We start from the raw sequence: 16,439 nt of genomic DNA, 5'->3' as shown, positions 1-16,439 counted from the left end.
GCTGAGGTGGGAAACTAACTGTAGGTGTGAGGGCAGCACAAGCTGCACAGTAGTTCCACGATAGTCTAGCCTTCAGAGAAACACCCTGACTGAAAAAAGACAAGAAATCCAAAGTAAAAATATAACTGTGAAACCATGGGCTAGCAAAATGTCTCAGAGGGTAAAGTTCCTTGCCACATAAGCCTGAGGACCTGAGTTTAATCCGCAGAACTAACATGAGAAAAAGAGAAACGCAAATTCTGTAAGTTGTTCTCTGATCTCCACACTCATGCTATGGCACACACCCCTGCATGCCCATATAAAAGATAAGTAAATCCTTTAAAACTAATGTTTTTAAAAGGTGTCTGCACTAAACAGCTACAGACTGTTTTGTTGCTGTTGTTGTTGTTGTTGTTCCCAAACAATACAGTATAACAACTAATTATGTGGTTGATGGTTTACCATTTACACTGTGTTAGGAATTACAAATAAACTAGGTGTGGTGGTGCATGCCTTTAATCTCAGCACTCGAGTGGAAGAGGCAGGTGGATCTACATTAATTCAAGGCCAACCTGGTCTACAAAATCAAGTCCAGGACAGCCAAGGTTACGCAGAGAGACCCTGTCTCGAAAAACCAAAAACAAGAAGAAAAAAGGAGGCCGGGCGTGGTGACGCACGCCTTTAATCCCAGCACTCGGGAGGCAGAGGTAGGCGGATCGCTGTGAGTTCGAGGCCAGCCTGGTCTACAAAGTGAGTCCAGGACGGCCAAGGCTACACAGAGAGACCTTATCTCGGAAAAAAAAAAAAAAAAAAAAGAAGAAGAAGAAGAAAAAAGGAAAAGAATTAGCCGAAATCTAGAAATCATATGTGGGAAGACAAGTGTAGGTGATAGGCACTCACTACACCATTTCCTATGTAAGGGGCTGCAGCATCCACAGATGTTGGTATCTATAGGGAGCCTGGACCCAAAGCCCAAGGATACCAAGAATATATCTTGTTGAAATCCTGACTTGAGAAAAACAACTATTAAAAAATCAAAATACTGGATAAATTAATGTCAAAAATCTAAATACCAGATTATTTTATATTATGAGTAAATATCTCTATTTAGGCGTGACAGTGGTATAAGGTTATAGTTGAAAAAGAATCTTCTCCTAGAACTCATCTCAAAATGATTACATTTTATGCTGTATGTAGACAATGTGCTTCAAAATCATCTAAAAAAGATAAATGGAAAGTATGCGAGAATACAGATGAAAATAAGAAATGTCAATTCACCAAACATGTGCTAAACTCACACACATTGCATATGAATTAGTACTGCGTACTATACAAAGATAGATAATGCATAGCTTCTACCTCCACAGGCTAGTGTAGGAAGTGCTCACAGACAATGAAATATGCTGTACCAGGTGCCGTACAAGAGATGCATAGTAGAGATACCCATGTACCGAGGACAGGGACTCTTAATCAGACTGAGGAGTTGGATATGGTTTTCTATAGAACGGATGCTTGAATCTTGGAGAATAAATAGCAGTGGCAGTGCCGGGGGGGGGGGGGGGTGGGCGTGGGTTGCCAACTGATGACATTCTAGAAAGAGAGGGCAGGCAGGCAGGAATGAGACAGCATGGTAGTGTCACATCGGTGCAGTACAATTGGAAAGAAGAACACAGGGAGGCTTAGGGAAGAAAATAAGGCCGGGGACTTTGTCATGAAGACCCGGAAGTGAAAGGGTAAAGAATTTAAACTTTCCTTCCAAAAGATATCCTGGGCAGCTCTGGCCAGATAGCTCAGTGGATAAAGGTACCCTAGCACCCTGAGCTTGATTCCTGGGACCCATACGATGGAAGGAGAAAATTAGCTCCAGCAAGCTGTCCTCTGATCGATCTCCACATGTGTGCCATGGCCCGTGTGCGCGCAGATACACAAACACACACATACACACACACACACACACACACACACACACACACACACACACACACACGTACCAACACAGGTATGTGCATACTTTTAAAAAAAGAGTTAAAAGTGACAGGGCGACTACTGTAGAACTTTTTGCTGGAAAAGGGCACTGTTGTTTTTTAGTTTACAGACAGCTGGGGCTCCTGAGTGGAGAATGCACTGAGAGAAGGGCTAGAACCAGGGAGCTCAGTGTAGACATCATCACACTAGTCCAGACAATAAAGAATGGTCATTTGAACTCAAGGGCTGACAATGTAGAAATTACTAGATTCAAGATATTACTAGAACAATAAAACCGACAAGGACTTGGAGATGGACTAGATGCCAAAGAGGAAGCAGGGGACTGAGACAGAAGCTAAGATGATACACGTTTCTAGTCCACTGTACTGCCAATAATTAAAGTGTGGAGGAAACATCTGGGAAAGGAAGATCATAGGCTTAGTTTAAGGCCATGCTCATCAGCGTGAGGGGACTGTTCAAAAGGGGACATGCAAAAGCTGTTTTGCTTACTACTAACTAATGGTACCTAGTAGACCACCACCACAGCCACTGCTAAGCATGATGCAATAGACCAAATAGCCCCTCCTAAGAGAAAATAGCACAACATGAACTAGCAACAGCACAGATGGTGAGAAGACCCGATTAGGACAACAGTGATTTCAAGATCTCCAGAAGATGGCTCTCTAAAGGTGCTCAGCAGCCTCTGGAGACCTCCCCAAGCTCAAGAGGGCAGGAGAATGCAAATACAAGGTACAGCTGCCAGTTTATTATCTATTCAAGAAACCAGTTACAGTTGGGTGCTGGCTCACAAGAATATATTTAGAAAGAAGAAGGCCTCAGGCAGAGTCCTTGGTGATGCCAACATTGATAGTAGGAAAGGAGAAATTTAAATTTTTTTTAAAAAAGATTCATTTATTTATTATGTATACAGTGTACATCTACAGGCCAGAAGAGGGCACCAGATCTCATTCTAGATGGTTGTGAGCCACCATGTGGTTGGTGGGAATTGAACTCAGGACCTCTGGAAGAGCAGACAATGCTCTTAACCTCTGAGCCATCTCTCCAGCCCCAAGAAATTTAATTTTTTTAGATCCCATGAGAAACACTAAGAGGTGGTCAACAAGAAAGGAGGAAAGTTGGGGTTAAAGAGATGGCTCAAAGGTTGAGAGACCTTGCTGTTCTTCCAGAGGACTCAAGCTCGCTTTGAAACATCCATGTCAGGTAGCTCACAGCTGCCCATGACTCCAGCTCCAGGGGATCTGATGCCCTTGGTCTTTGCAGCACCTGTGCATGAGCACACACACACACCATCCACGCACACAAATAAAATAAATATTTAGGAGAGAGGAGGAAAACCATCAGAGAATAGTATCATAAACCAATGAAGAAGGCGATGCATTAAGTGGAAAAGAAGAATAAGGAATAAGACAGTACAGGAAGAGAAAATAAGTGTAAGCTGGGAGCAGAAAACTGAGTTCAGTAGTGGCTTACACGAGATCAATTTTAGTACACTGTTTAGGACATAAGTAAGAACCACTAGAATTTCTTCAAGATGAGAAATATTAATCATACTGTGAATTAAAAAGAGCTACAAGGTAGGCATGGGCAAAGAAACAGGACAACAGGTATTTCACGAAGGACAGGGAAGCTAAAAAGCAGGAAGTAAGTCCAAAGAGAAGCAGAAGCTCTGATGGGGGCAAAGGAGAACAATGATTTCTGTCCTGTAGCCAGAAGTAAAGAGAGGTCAGATTTCAGTGACATTTGTAGACGGACAAACAGCCAAAGGAGTTTACTTTAAAGAGCTGTAAACTTTTATGTTCCTCTTTCAAAACCAAAGGTAGTAAGTTTTAAAATGTAAAGAAAGGTCAGAGTTTTAGAATAATTACTAACAAGAGGCCAGTGACACAGTGAAGAGTGCTTGACACCAAGACTCAAAACCTGAGTTTGACAACTGAGAATCTTGTCCTTTGACCTCCCCAAGTACACCACAGCATACACATACCTGTGTGTAGATACACACACATACACACACACACACACACACACACACACACACACACGGCACATGCCTAAAAATAAATAATAAACAAACAAACAAATAAGGGCTGGCTGCCTTTGCAGAGGACCTGGGTTCGATTCCCAGCACCCATACAGTGGCTCACAGGGATCTGATGGCCTCTTCTGACCTCCACAGGGACCAGGCACACACATGTCAAACAGATATAGATGCAGGCAAAATATTCATACAATGTAAATGAATAAAGAAAAATATTTTTAACAACAATAATGATGATGATGATGATGATGATGATGAAAGAAATGGAATAAAATAGAAAATCCCTCACAAAAAAACAGGACAAAGTGGTGATGAGGGGCATAGAAACTGTGGAAAACTAGCCTACAAAAACAGCTTTGGGTAGTTCTGGACCTTACTATGTGTCCCATGAAAAAGCATCGTCCCAATGTCAGACGCAAAAATCATTAAAAGGGCAGGTGCTGATAAGAATGAATCAGTCAGGGGAGGCCAGGCTTGGTGGCACATACTTTTAATCCCAGCACTCAGGAGGCAGAGGCAGGCGGATCGCTGTGAGTTCAAGGCCAGTCTGGTCTACAAAGCTACATAGAGAAACCCTGTCTCAGAAAAACAAAGCAAAACAAACAAACAAACAAACAAAAAAAGAAGGTGGGGAAGAGCTTTTGGGGAGCCTAGTTCAATCTTCAGTAAAGTTCAATCTTCAGTAAGGCTCCAACCTTTTGTTATTCAGACCCGTTAGCACAGACATAATTTCTATTGACAAAATGAGTCACTCCTGTAGCCCCCACTCCAGGTACAGGGCCTGAAAGACAGTAGGCATTGAGCAGTAGATCCATAAAATAGACAGATTCAATATGTCTCTGGGGTCAATCCCATGAGAAGTTTGTTTTGTGTGTGTGGTGCCAGGAATCAAACCAAGGTCTTCCCGCATGCTAAGTAAGCACTGGGCTGCTGAGCTGTGTCCCCAGCTCAGTCTCATTATAGCTGCCTTACTGCCATGCCTACAGCTCTCATGGTATTTCTTTGTTCGGCTGAAAGCATTAACCTTTCAAATATTTTGAACAGCTGACACAACACAGTGGTCTCAGCAGTGCCTCCTTCATCATAATTCCCTCCTAGTCACGTCCCTGGACCCCTTGACATTTCTAATAACAACAGCAGTTCTGCCTCCCACTCTACAGCATCCCTGGAACAAAACCAGGGCAATGTTCTAGCCCCATGAAAAGATAGGCTTTCAGTACAGTGCCCCTCCTTTCTCCTGCAATCACAGCAGGCTCCCATATTAAAATGTCAGGGACACTGCATTTAAGAGACTACAATGCCCCCGGTCATCTTCAACCAGCCCTTGTTCATTTTTACCTGAGCCACTTGACTGTGTTTCTCTGAGATGCTTTTCAGGTAGTTACATGGTACACAGATGACATTCCCCTCTATGTGAACAAAAATTATTTCTTTGTATGGTTTTCCTCCTGACCCAGCAGCTGGAATTTTCTCCTTCAGAGGCATATGTTGCTACAAAAAAGCAAAAGGCCTAATTTGAGTACACAGCTTTTTTTTTTTTCCAGAGGAAACTTAATTGTTTCCTGGTTTAGGCATTCATCAGCTGCTTCTTAATGGCGCTCATCCTAAACACGTCCTCTCATACCATGAGTGTGCCCTGGGAAGGATATCTGCATTCTGTTCAGATTTTAAAAGGCAAATAAAATGCAATGGGTTTTTGTCTTTCTATTACTGAGTAACAGAACCCTGACGTCATAAAGTCATTTAATTCAGCACATGAAGAGAAAAGCCAAATGGATTGCTTGTCTTAACGAACTGTAGTTCAAGGCATATGGATATTAAACGGTGTGACTAATATAAAATGATGGTGCTTCAAGTAGATTTATTGAAAATGGGCAAATAAAAAGCCCAGGAATGGAATCTAGGAATGGATGCAGGAAGAATGGTTCAGAAAATGCCATTTTGATTTTCCTCACGTTTATACCCCTTTCCTTTCCTAATTCTTTTAAGGCAGATTCACCACAGAGAGCTCTGGTTTTCAGGTCTCTAAGGATGGGAAATTGATGGTGAAGCACTAACAATGAGGGCACTGCTCCCAATATGGACAGGAGCAAACACAAGGATTACAATGACAATGATGAGGTGGCAGCAGTGATAACAGAAGCATTTACTCTAGGCCTTCACTGGCTTACCTGCCAAATTACATTTAGATGAAGACGAGGCAGCGGCAGTGATCTCCATCACTGTTATAATTGTCACAAATTAACCCAGATCACCCTTGTGATCGAGAGCTGTATTGAAGACTCAGCCTTCTTAAGGTCACTGTGGCTTCCCTTCCTGTTGACACTGTTATGTGTGTCCTCCTCTTCCTTCTGAGTCACTGTCCTGTGTTCTTTTCTTTTCTTTTCTTTTGAACTGACCTCTCCAAGCTCCCAGGTAGTAGCCCATAGTCTTCGGATTGCCATCTGGGTTCCAGTTCGCAGAAATGGTGGACTTATTCCGGTAGCCATTGATGGTAGGATAGAGAGGACAGAAGGAGAAGAAAGGAGACCAGGAGAGCAAACAAAATCAAAGAGGACAAAGGAAGGGCATACAGCCATGTTGCCTGGATGAGGACCACTGATGCTGACTTGGAAGGTCTGTGGCTGCAATGATCCACATAGTCTATAGCAGGAAGGGCTGCCAAGCCTCTGAGGACCCTGTCATGTGATGTGCTGTCACTTTTGACAGCATGTTTCTGACCTGTGTGCTGCTGCTTTGCTTTTGAATAGAGTTCCCTTGCTACTTTGGAAAAAAAGAAAAAGAACTCTCCAGTCTTGCCATAAAGCAGAAGTGAGAAAACCCAGCCTGTCAAGAGCTTGGCAGGACACATGGCACCTGTCATAACTGCTTGATGGTGACACTGTAGCCCTGAAAGCAGCCAGACACAAATGGATTGAGTTCAGCTGTAATACAAAAAGACAGATTTGGTCTAAGAACCGCGGTATGCCAACTTCTGCCATAAATGAAACTCTGCTATTCTGAAGCACACTTAGGCCTCGAATGTGCCTAAGGTGGTAGTAAGGGTAGTGGCTAAGAAAGTGGGCTCTGTACCAAACAATCCAAAGCACGTAAACACTAGCTCTGACACTTTCTAGTGTGTGCCCTAGGAAAATTGCTTAATTTCTGTATTCTCTGATAGTTTCGTTTACAAAATGATAGTGCCTAGCCCTCAGGGCCATTGTAAACAGAAGAATGAGAACCTGGTGCATGATAGTTACCTGGCTCCAGTAAGTGCCCAGTGAATACTGCTGATATCATCATTACAGGACCATAGTAGGTGAGAATTAAGGAGGTAGGGACTTACAGAAAGTATAATAGGATGGAGGCGACAGTGGAGCCCCTCAGACTGGGGTGCACAGCCACTGTGCACTGACTCCATGGAGCACTTGTAGGCAAGTCTTTGTAAAATTTCCTTCTGAGCTTCAAATTTCACCTGCAACAGAAAGAATATAATCAATGAAGCAAATGTAGTTTCACCATGAAGAATAGGAAAAAAAAAAAAAGAGGGCTCTCCAAGATTCATGGGTTATATGCTCTTAGCAGATAACAGAGACAGGAAATCCAGCACCGGCAAAGACTTAATAAGATATTAAGGAAAGGTCAAGAGGGAGTTCTGTGTGAGCTCATCTTTTTATCTGACCTTTAAGATTAAACACTTAAAGTATATGTCAGTGCTGCCCAGTAGAATATTCTATAATGGAGCGGCTCTGTCTGTGCTGTGTTCTCCATAGAGTAGCCACCAGTAAAACACTTGAAATGTGCCTAGTGACACTAAGGAAGGGCTCATGGGAGAAACAGAGCTAGGCACTCAACATTCTGAAATGCATCAGTAATCTACACAAGAAAACAGCTTTCACAGAAGAAAGCAGAGTGGTGGATGTGATTCTATTACAATGCTCTGAATGTACCCTTCAGAAAGCATCTCCGTTCAACCTGTGCACAGGCTCTGTCTATACCAAGCACTCTGAATTCCCCTTTCTCTAAGGGCCACTGTCTATTCTGCTCCTGTTGCTCCTGTTCTCAGTACCCTGCCCTGGCCTCTCAGGCCTTGTATTCTTATTTCTACTGGGCACAGCCTTCACCTGACTTCTCCAGATTCCCACGGAGTACCCACAATATACAGATTGTCATCTGGGCCTCGGTTCCTTTCTTGCTTTTTTTTTCCCCCTGTCATTCTTTGGTTTTGAATCTTTGGGATTTTTAAGTTTACATGCTTTTATTTTCTTTTGTCTGGGTGTTGTCCTGTATGTATCTCTGTGCACCATGTGTGTTTATGGTGCCTGCAGAGGCCAGAAGAGGATGTCAGATCCCCTGGAACTGCAATTACAGTTGTGAGCCACCATTGGGTGCTAGGGATTAAACATGGGTCTTCTGGAAAAACAGCCAGTGTTCTTAAGCACCGAGTCATCTCTCCTCCACCTGCTGTTTGTTTTGTTTTGTTTTGTTTTGTTTTTTAAAACAGGGTCTCACTATATAGTCCTGGCTGGCCTGGACCTCATTGTGTAGACTGGGCTCACCTCCCACTCAAGAGCCCCCAATCGGGGGCTGGAGGGATGGTTCAGTGTTTAAGAGCACTGACTGCTCTTCCAGAGGTCCTGAGTTCAATTCCCAGCAAACACATGGTGGCTCACAGCCATCTATAATGTGATTTGATGCCCTCTTCTGGCCTGTGGGTGTATATGCAGGTAGAGCATTGTTTTCATAATAGTAAATAAATAAATCTTTTTTTAAAGAAGAGCCACCTATCCCTGCCTTCAAAGTGCTGGGATTAAATGTGTGTACCCCCATGGTAAGATTTTTATTGTTATTCTTACAGCTGAGTGTATGTAAGTGTGTGTGCACGCGAGTATGAACGCTCTTGCACTTTCCAACACAGGATGTATCAAGAACAATACCACTTTATGCATGTCAAATGGCTAAAAAAAAAAAAAAAAGAAAAGAAAAGAGCATGGGGCTAGGGAGTTGGCTCCTCAGTTAAAGAGCACTTGTTCCTACAGAGGACCCAGGTTCAATTCCCAGCACTCACATGATGGCTCACAACTGTTTGTAACTCCTGTCCCAGAGGATCTGATGCTTGCTTGACCCCTGAAGAAACCAAGCCTGAACGTGCTGTATACACATAGCTGTGTACAAAATAATCATGCATATGAAAGAATAAATAAACCTAGAATTTTGTGAAAGGAAAGAAAGAAAAAGAATATGATAATAAAGCATGAATTTTCCCCCAAGACCTAAGATTTGTTTGTGGAAGCAGGGGCCAAAAGGCTCACCACTTAGGGCATAGCATGAGGAACTGAAAGTGCACTGGGGGAAGGGTTTGCTCACCAGCAATGAATAGGTATGGTCTGTACCATTGTCAGAGAACTGAGGAAGCCAGTAGATGGCTGATGTGCACGCATATGTATTGTATGTATTCTTATACAGCCCAGTTCAACTGGAGGCAGTTTCCTTGTTTCATGAATGAAATTGCTCCTGGCAAACATGAAATCTGCAGGATGCTCAAATTGTTCCCTAATGCATCAGTCCATTGGAACAAATTTGTTTTCAAAATTGCCTATACTTAAATTTAAACAGACACGTGTGCCAGGTGACTCCTGTGTTGGGGGCTCCAATCGTCCTATTACTCAAACACACAGAATGACAAGGAAAACAAAAGGTGAACATCGGCAATTGGATATGTGGGTCTAGAATTTAGAAGCTATTACTAGCCTAAAGTCAGAGTCATTAGCAAACCAAATTTAAAGGCCTGCAGGGTGGGCTGGGAATGTGGCTTCCTTAACACAGTGCTTGTCTGGCATACAGGAATCCCTGGGTTTAACCCCAGGAACTGCATAAAGTGTAATAGAGCACTCCTGTAATCCAAGAGTCAGGAGGATCAAAAGGTTCAAGGTCATCCTTCATTAGTGAGTTGGAGATCAGCCTGGGCTATATGACACGTTGTTTCAAAAACGGAAACAGACAAACAAACAAACAACAAAAAGAAACTATGGGGCAACTGGACTGAACGCTCCAAGCAGGCTTTGCATAACTCTAGCGCCATTCTGCTGCGGGAGGTAGGGGAGCCGACTCGAGCTAGACACAGACCTTGAGTTGCTCTTCATAGCTCAGCCTCCAGGGTGGAGTCACGACAACAGCCAGCCTTGAATAAAATAATCCAGACATGCTGTTAATTATCTAAACATGCACCAAGCACCTACTATGCAAAAGTTCCTCCTGCCACCAGCCGCTCTGATGATTTACTTTTAACTTCAGAAGATCCAACTGACTCTCATTCCCCTACGGAGCTGGAAGTCTGGGAGAAGAGCCCATTTTGGTGATGTCTACTATTTACCAAAGCAGAACAGATGGGCAAATTCAATATACGAAAATTCCAGATTAATCAGGCGGCAATTAGTCATATAACAAAAAGCTTTACTCCTGGGTTCCTCTAAAAAAATCTCACCTGCTTAATGCTTTTAAAATATAATTTGATCTCAAAAACACATTTCATGCATAAAATGAGGTATATTTGTGCTTGTTTAGCTGGAAAGGCACTATTCATGTCCAATCCATATATAGTATTCTCATACTCACTCTGTGTGTGTGTGTGTGTGTGTGTCTGTCTGTCTGTCTGTCTCTCTCTCTCTCTCTCTCTCTCTGAGACAGGGTCTCATTATGTAGCCCTGGCTGGTTTAGACCTTTATGTTTAAACCAAGCTGGCCTTAAACTCACCTGCTTCTGCCTCTGAAGTGCTGAGATTAAAGGCAGGTACCACCATGCCTAAACAATATTTTGATTTTTATTTTCCTAGTATTCTACATTGCTTTAATTTGCTTTGGTTTTGGAGGCAGGCCCTCAAGTAGCCCAGGCTAGACTCAAACTTGCTATGCAGCTGAGGATGACTCCAGGTCTTCCTGCCTCCACCTCCTGATTATTGCAGGTACAAGTGTGCACCGTCATGCCCAGCTCCATAGACCTTCTGTAGCAAGTCCCTAGTTTAAGAGCTCCTTTCAGACAAAGGTGTGCTCCAAGACAAGAATAGTTCCCACAATCCCAAAGTAGTTCTATTACTAGGCTGCACAAGTCCTCAAGATTGCCCTGAAGAGGTGTCCTCATCAATCTTCACAATGCTACATTAATCAGATTAACAAACTAGATTCTCCCGTGGACCCATAGATGCTGACTTGCTGAAAACAAATGGCATCAGCTTGAGGCTTACCTCTCCTGCCAGGAGTCATCTAGTGGTCTCAAATGCCTTTGTCTCTTCTGATCCTTTTGTCTGCTTAGGTGTTTCTTAGCTCTTTCACTGGGGAAACTTCGCTTATGGACTCTGCCCAAAAAGGACAGTAATAAATCTGGTGTTGGTTTGGAGAAGAAACCCACCTTGGAAAGGAATAATCTCAGCTTGTGCATTAGGACTCTTCTCTTGATGCCTGCCAATCAAAGACACACACTGTAATTCATCCACTGAAAGGTGGATGTAGAAGCCCAATTCATAAAGCTTTTCATTTATTTACAAACACTTATGGAACCCCAGCATCGAGCACAGTTTACACACTATATTCAGTAAGACACACCTCTTGAACACAACTTAGGGCATATAAGACAAAGTTTTAAGCCAGACTTGATGGTGCAATCCTAAAAAGCATCCCATCAATTCAAGAGGCAGGAAGATCACCAGGCCAAGACCCATCCACGTTACACAGTGAGTTCAAGGTTAGCATGGTCAACTCAATGAGATCATCTCTCAAATTAAAAAAAAATGATAGTAAGGAGCTGGGAGTTGACAGAGCGCTTGCTTAACATGCACAAAGCACTGGGTTTAACTCCCACCACTCAGAAACTGGCAGCAGGAATATCAGAAGTTCAAGGTCAGCTGGGCACAAGGTAGTACATACCTGTAATCCCAGCACTGGGAGAAGCAGAGGTGGGCGGATCTCTATGAGTTTGAGGCCAGCCTAGTTTACAAATCAAGTCCAGGACAACCAAAGCTACACAGAGAAACCCTGTCTTGAAAAACAAAAAAACAAACAAACAAACAAACAAAAACAAAACAAAAATAAGCTCAAGGTCATCCTTAGCTATATATTGCATTTTGAGACCAGCCTAGGCTACTTGAGACCTTGTCTCAAAAAAGAGATGTCAATTGGGCATGGTTGTGCACACCTTTAATCCCAGCACTCACGAGGTAGAGGCAGGAGGATCTCTGTGAGTTCAAGGCCAGCCTGGGCTACAAAGTGAGCTCAGGACAGCCAGGGCTAGACAGAGAAACCCTGTCTCGAAAAACTGAGAGAGGGGGGTGGGTAGGTTGGGGGGAGGGAGGCTTAAAAAAGGTTGGGTGGAGATGGAGAAATGGCTCAGAGATTAGGAACACTGTCTATTCTTCCAGAGGTCCCGAGTTCAATTCCTAGCAACCACATGAAGGCTCACAACCATCTACAATGGGATCTGGTGTTCTCTTCTGGCATACAGACACATATGAGGGCAGAATACTGTGTAAATAGCAAATAAATCTTTTTTTAAAAGTTTGGGTGTGTCAAAGTGTACACATTGAATCCAAGCACTTGGGAGACAGAAACAAGCAGATCTCTTGTGAGTTTGCAGCCAGCCTAAAGTCTAGAGCGATTTTCAGATCAGCTGGGGCTATATAAGAAGACACTGCCTAAAATATGAAGGTTAGGGGTATACCTCAGTGGTAGAATGCCTCCCTAGAATGTGTGAGGCCCTTGGTTTAATCTCTAGTACCAAAATAAATAAATAAATAAATAAATAACCAGCTCCCAAAAAAACGTGTTTCCTGGTACATGCTCAAGAACAGTTTCTCAAAGCAGACAAGTCTAGGATGGAGAAATAAAGATCTGTCTGAGCAGTTCTGAGAGCAGAAGTTATCATACAAAACAGAACTTTGAATACAGGAGAAGAGAACCCTAGGCCAGTGACTCCACCTAGAAGACAGCTGGGAGAGATGCTGCTGACTTAAAAAGAGGAACCAGTAAGGTCAAGATTGATAGCACAACTGTAATCCTAGGGCTAAGGAGGCATAGGCAAGTGGGTTGAGTTCTAGATAGCCAGGGTTCATAATCAGATCTTCACAAAGAAGGAAAGGATAAAAGAAAGGAGAGGGGGGGAATAAAAAAAGGAGAAGCAACACCTATAATCAGATCCTGATAAAGAAAGGAGAGAGACAGAGAGAGGAATGAAAAAGGAGAAGCAGTACATATAATCAGATCCTGATAAAGAAGGAAGGGATAAAAGAAAGGAGGGGGGAGAGAGAGGGAGGAATAAAGAAGAAGGAAAAGCAGCGCCTATGGAGCTATAGAGGCCAAGGGAAGCGCCTGTGATATAGGCAATAACATAGCCAGAACATTGTCCAAAGGCACAAGGGGGAAAGAAAGCAATGAATACAGTCAGACAGCAGGGACATATGAAAGCTTTGGGCTTTCTCTGCAATAAGAGAACGGCAGAATGAGCTTGGGCTGTCTGCTGGCTCTAACACTTACTAGCTAGATGGCTTCCAGCAGGTTAGTCATTCCTCTGACATTCCTTTTCTTGCATCTGTAAAACAGAGAAAACCATAATGATACCTACCCTCATATAGGAGCTGTAAGAGCTAAGTAAGATAAGAGAATTAATTTTAAAAAGTAGCATGTATTGCCGGGGGGTGTAGATCAACGAAATGGCACTTGCCTAGCAGGTACAAGGCCCTAAATCCAATCCACCCCCCTACATAAAAAAGTACTCAACTGAAGATTAGAGATGACATTTGTAAGGCTCTAAGCATGGTGCCCAGCACCTGGCAACAGCTCTTCTGTGTAATTACTGCCACAGTGCATTTAAGGATATCATGGGACTGAAAGGGGGAGGTAATAAAGCTGGAGAGCACAAGAAAGGAATTAGATGAAGAACTCCAAGGACAACTCTGAAACAACGGCTGGAGGAGTTAAGAAATGTGACTCTTGGAAGAGAGCAGAAGGCACTGCATCTGTCAGTGCCTCTATCACAGTGCTCCGGAAGGGAACCCCCCTTCCTCCATTACAGGACTTCCCCTTCTTCCCTTCCCTTAGTGTGTGTGCTAGCTAGCTTTGTGTCAACTTGACAAAAACTAGGGTCATCTGGAAAGAGGACTCTCAACTGAGAAAATGCCTCTATCAGACTGGCCTGTAGGAAAGCCTGTGGTGTATTTTATTGATTATCAATTCATGGGGGAGGGCCCAGATTGCTGTGGGCAGTACCAACCATGGGCTAGTGTTCCTGGATTGTATAAGAAAGCAGACTGAGCAAACCATGAGGAGCGAGCAAGGCAGCAAGCAGCACTCCTCCCTTACTTCTGCTTCAGTATGCCCTCAGTGACGAACAAGCTACAAGCAGAAATAAACCTTTTCCTCCCCAAGCAGCCTTTGCTCTCAGTGTTTATCAACAGCAAGAGAAAGGAGACTAAGATAGGATATCTATCCAGTGTTCCATAAGCATCTTTCCTTTTTCTGTCTTTTCTTACAGTACCGGACACCAAGTCTAGTATCTATGCTAGCAAGCATGCTATTTTTAAGCTGTATCACCAGCTCTCGTTTTACTTTTTGACACAGGGTCTAAACTACATATTCTAGGCTGGCTTTGAACTCACTGTGTCGCTCAGGTAGGCCTTGAACTTGTGATCCTCCTGTCTTTGCCTCGTGAGTAGCTGGGACTAGAGGCCTGTACCACCGGGCCTGGCTGAGTACTGTTCTTAAGTGTCACAAAACATGTGCATGAACTTGGCATGATGACCTATTGATGATCTGCTATGAAAATACCTTCAGCTATTGAGCTCTACCTTGGATTTTGTCAGGATGGCATTATTTGGGTCTGGGAGGAAAGTTTCAAATGTCTAACAGGCAATATTTGGGCTGGTCCATAGGTCAGATGTTTACAATAGCATTCACCATCTATTGACACCCATAAGAGGCAATCAAAATTTAAGAACTTGGGCTTTGGGGCTGGCCGGATGGCGCCATGGTTAAAAGCACTTGTTGTTCTTCCAGAGGACACAGGTTTGACTCCTAGCACCCACACGGCACCTCACAACCACCTGTAACTTCAGTTCCAGGGAATCTAATGCTCTCTTCTGACCTCCATGGGCATCAGGCATGCAGACAAAATGGTAATATACATCAAGTCAATAAGCAAATTGAAAATTAAAAGAACAAAGGCTTTAAAGTGGGGTCATATTAGCTTAAAGGTAGAGTGTTTGACTAGTATGTATAAGGCCTTGGGCTCAATTCCTATCACCAGAAGAAAAAAAGAAAGGCTATTGGTCTAGTCATTAACACTGCAAAAAGACTCTTCCACAGTGGTACCGGAAGAACTGAGTAGGTGTGTGTAGAGGAAAGAAAACAGATCTTTCCTCACTCTGCAGAAAACTCAACTCCAAAGGGATCAAGAACCTCAACATGAAACCTAAAACAAGCGAGACGGTGGTGGTGCAACACCTTTAATTCAGCACTCAGGAGACAGAGGCAGGAAGCTCTCTGAGTTCAAGGCCAGCCTGGTCTACAGTGAGTTCCCGGATAGCCAGAGCTACACAGAGAAACTGTGTTTCAAAACAAACAAAAAAACTAAAACTAGAGGGAAAAATGTCAAGCCAAAACCCATCCGCCCCCCCCCAAACCCAAGAAAGAAAACACAAAACAAAAAAAACTACAAGGAAAAAAATGCCATAATCTTGCCAGAGGTCAGGACTTTCTGATCAGGACACTAGTTATTCAGGAAATAAGGCAAATGGTTGTGTAATTGAGGCTCATAAAACTAAAAAGCTTTTGTACAGCAAAAGCAAAATGGAGAGTCATCCTACAGAACGTGAGAAAATCTTTTCTAGCCACATATCTGACAGAGGATTAATACACAGAATACACAAAGAACTTTTAAAAAAACTAAAAATAAGCTGGGTGTTGATGGCTCACGCCTTTAATCTCAGCACTTGGGAGACAGAGGCAGGAGGATCTCTGTGAGTTCAAAGCCAGCCTGGTCTACAAAGAGAATTCCAGGATAGCCAAGGCTACACACAGAGAAATCCTGTCTGGAAAGAAACAAAAATAAATAAATAGAAAAGGATAAGGGACAATCAAAACTAGGATGTATGAAAAATCCCACAAGGGAATCTGCTAGTTTGTAAGCTAATTTAATCTATAAAGTTTTGAATATGGGATAGAGTCATGGCTCCGTGGTTAAGAGCATTTTTTGCCCTTAAAGAGAACCTGCATTTGGTTTCCCAACACCCACATGGTGGCTTACAATCACCTGTACCTCCAACACCTGCTTCTTCTGGCCTCCACAGGCACACATGTGGTGCACAGACATACATTCAGACATACACATAAAACAAAAACAAATACATATACTTTTAAAATATTAATAGACTCCAAACCTATATTCTCTTTAAAGATACATTTATTTACTTTTATGT

General features: G+C 43.0%; 1 protein-coding gene across 1 annotated transcript in view; it reads right to left on the bottom strand.

The window, feature by feature from the left end:
- TRMT2B (tRNA methyltransferase 2 homolog B) overlaps positions 1-16,439 on the bottom strand; it is a 50,636-nt gene that overhangs the window by 31,687 nt on the left and 2,510 nt on the right. The window contains 7 exon segments of the mRNA XM_084788598.1: positions 5,339-5,491; positions 6,332-6,542; positions 6,701-6,924; positions 7,326-7,454; positions 10,106-10,160; positions 11,220-11,433; positions 13,501-13,555. Of these exon segments, the coding sequence (XP_084644724.1) occupies positions 5,339-5,491; positions 6,332-6,542; positions 6,701-6,924; positions 7,326-7,454; positions 10,106-10,160; positions 11,220-11,413 (966 nt within the window). The 5' untranslated portion in view covers positions 11,414-11,433; positions 13,501-13,555.

This window comes from Acomys minous (assembly GCF_964271855.1).
Source record: "Acomys minous genome assembly, chromosome: 7".
NCBI classification, from domain to species: Eukaryota; Metazoa; Chordata; class Mammalia; order Rodentia; family Muridae; genus Acomys; species Acomys minous.
This window is presented reverse-complemented; position numbering and strand designations above follow the sequence as displayed.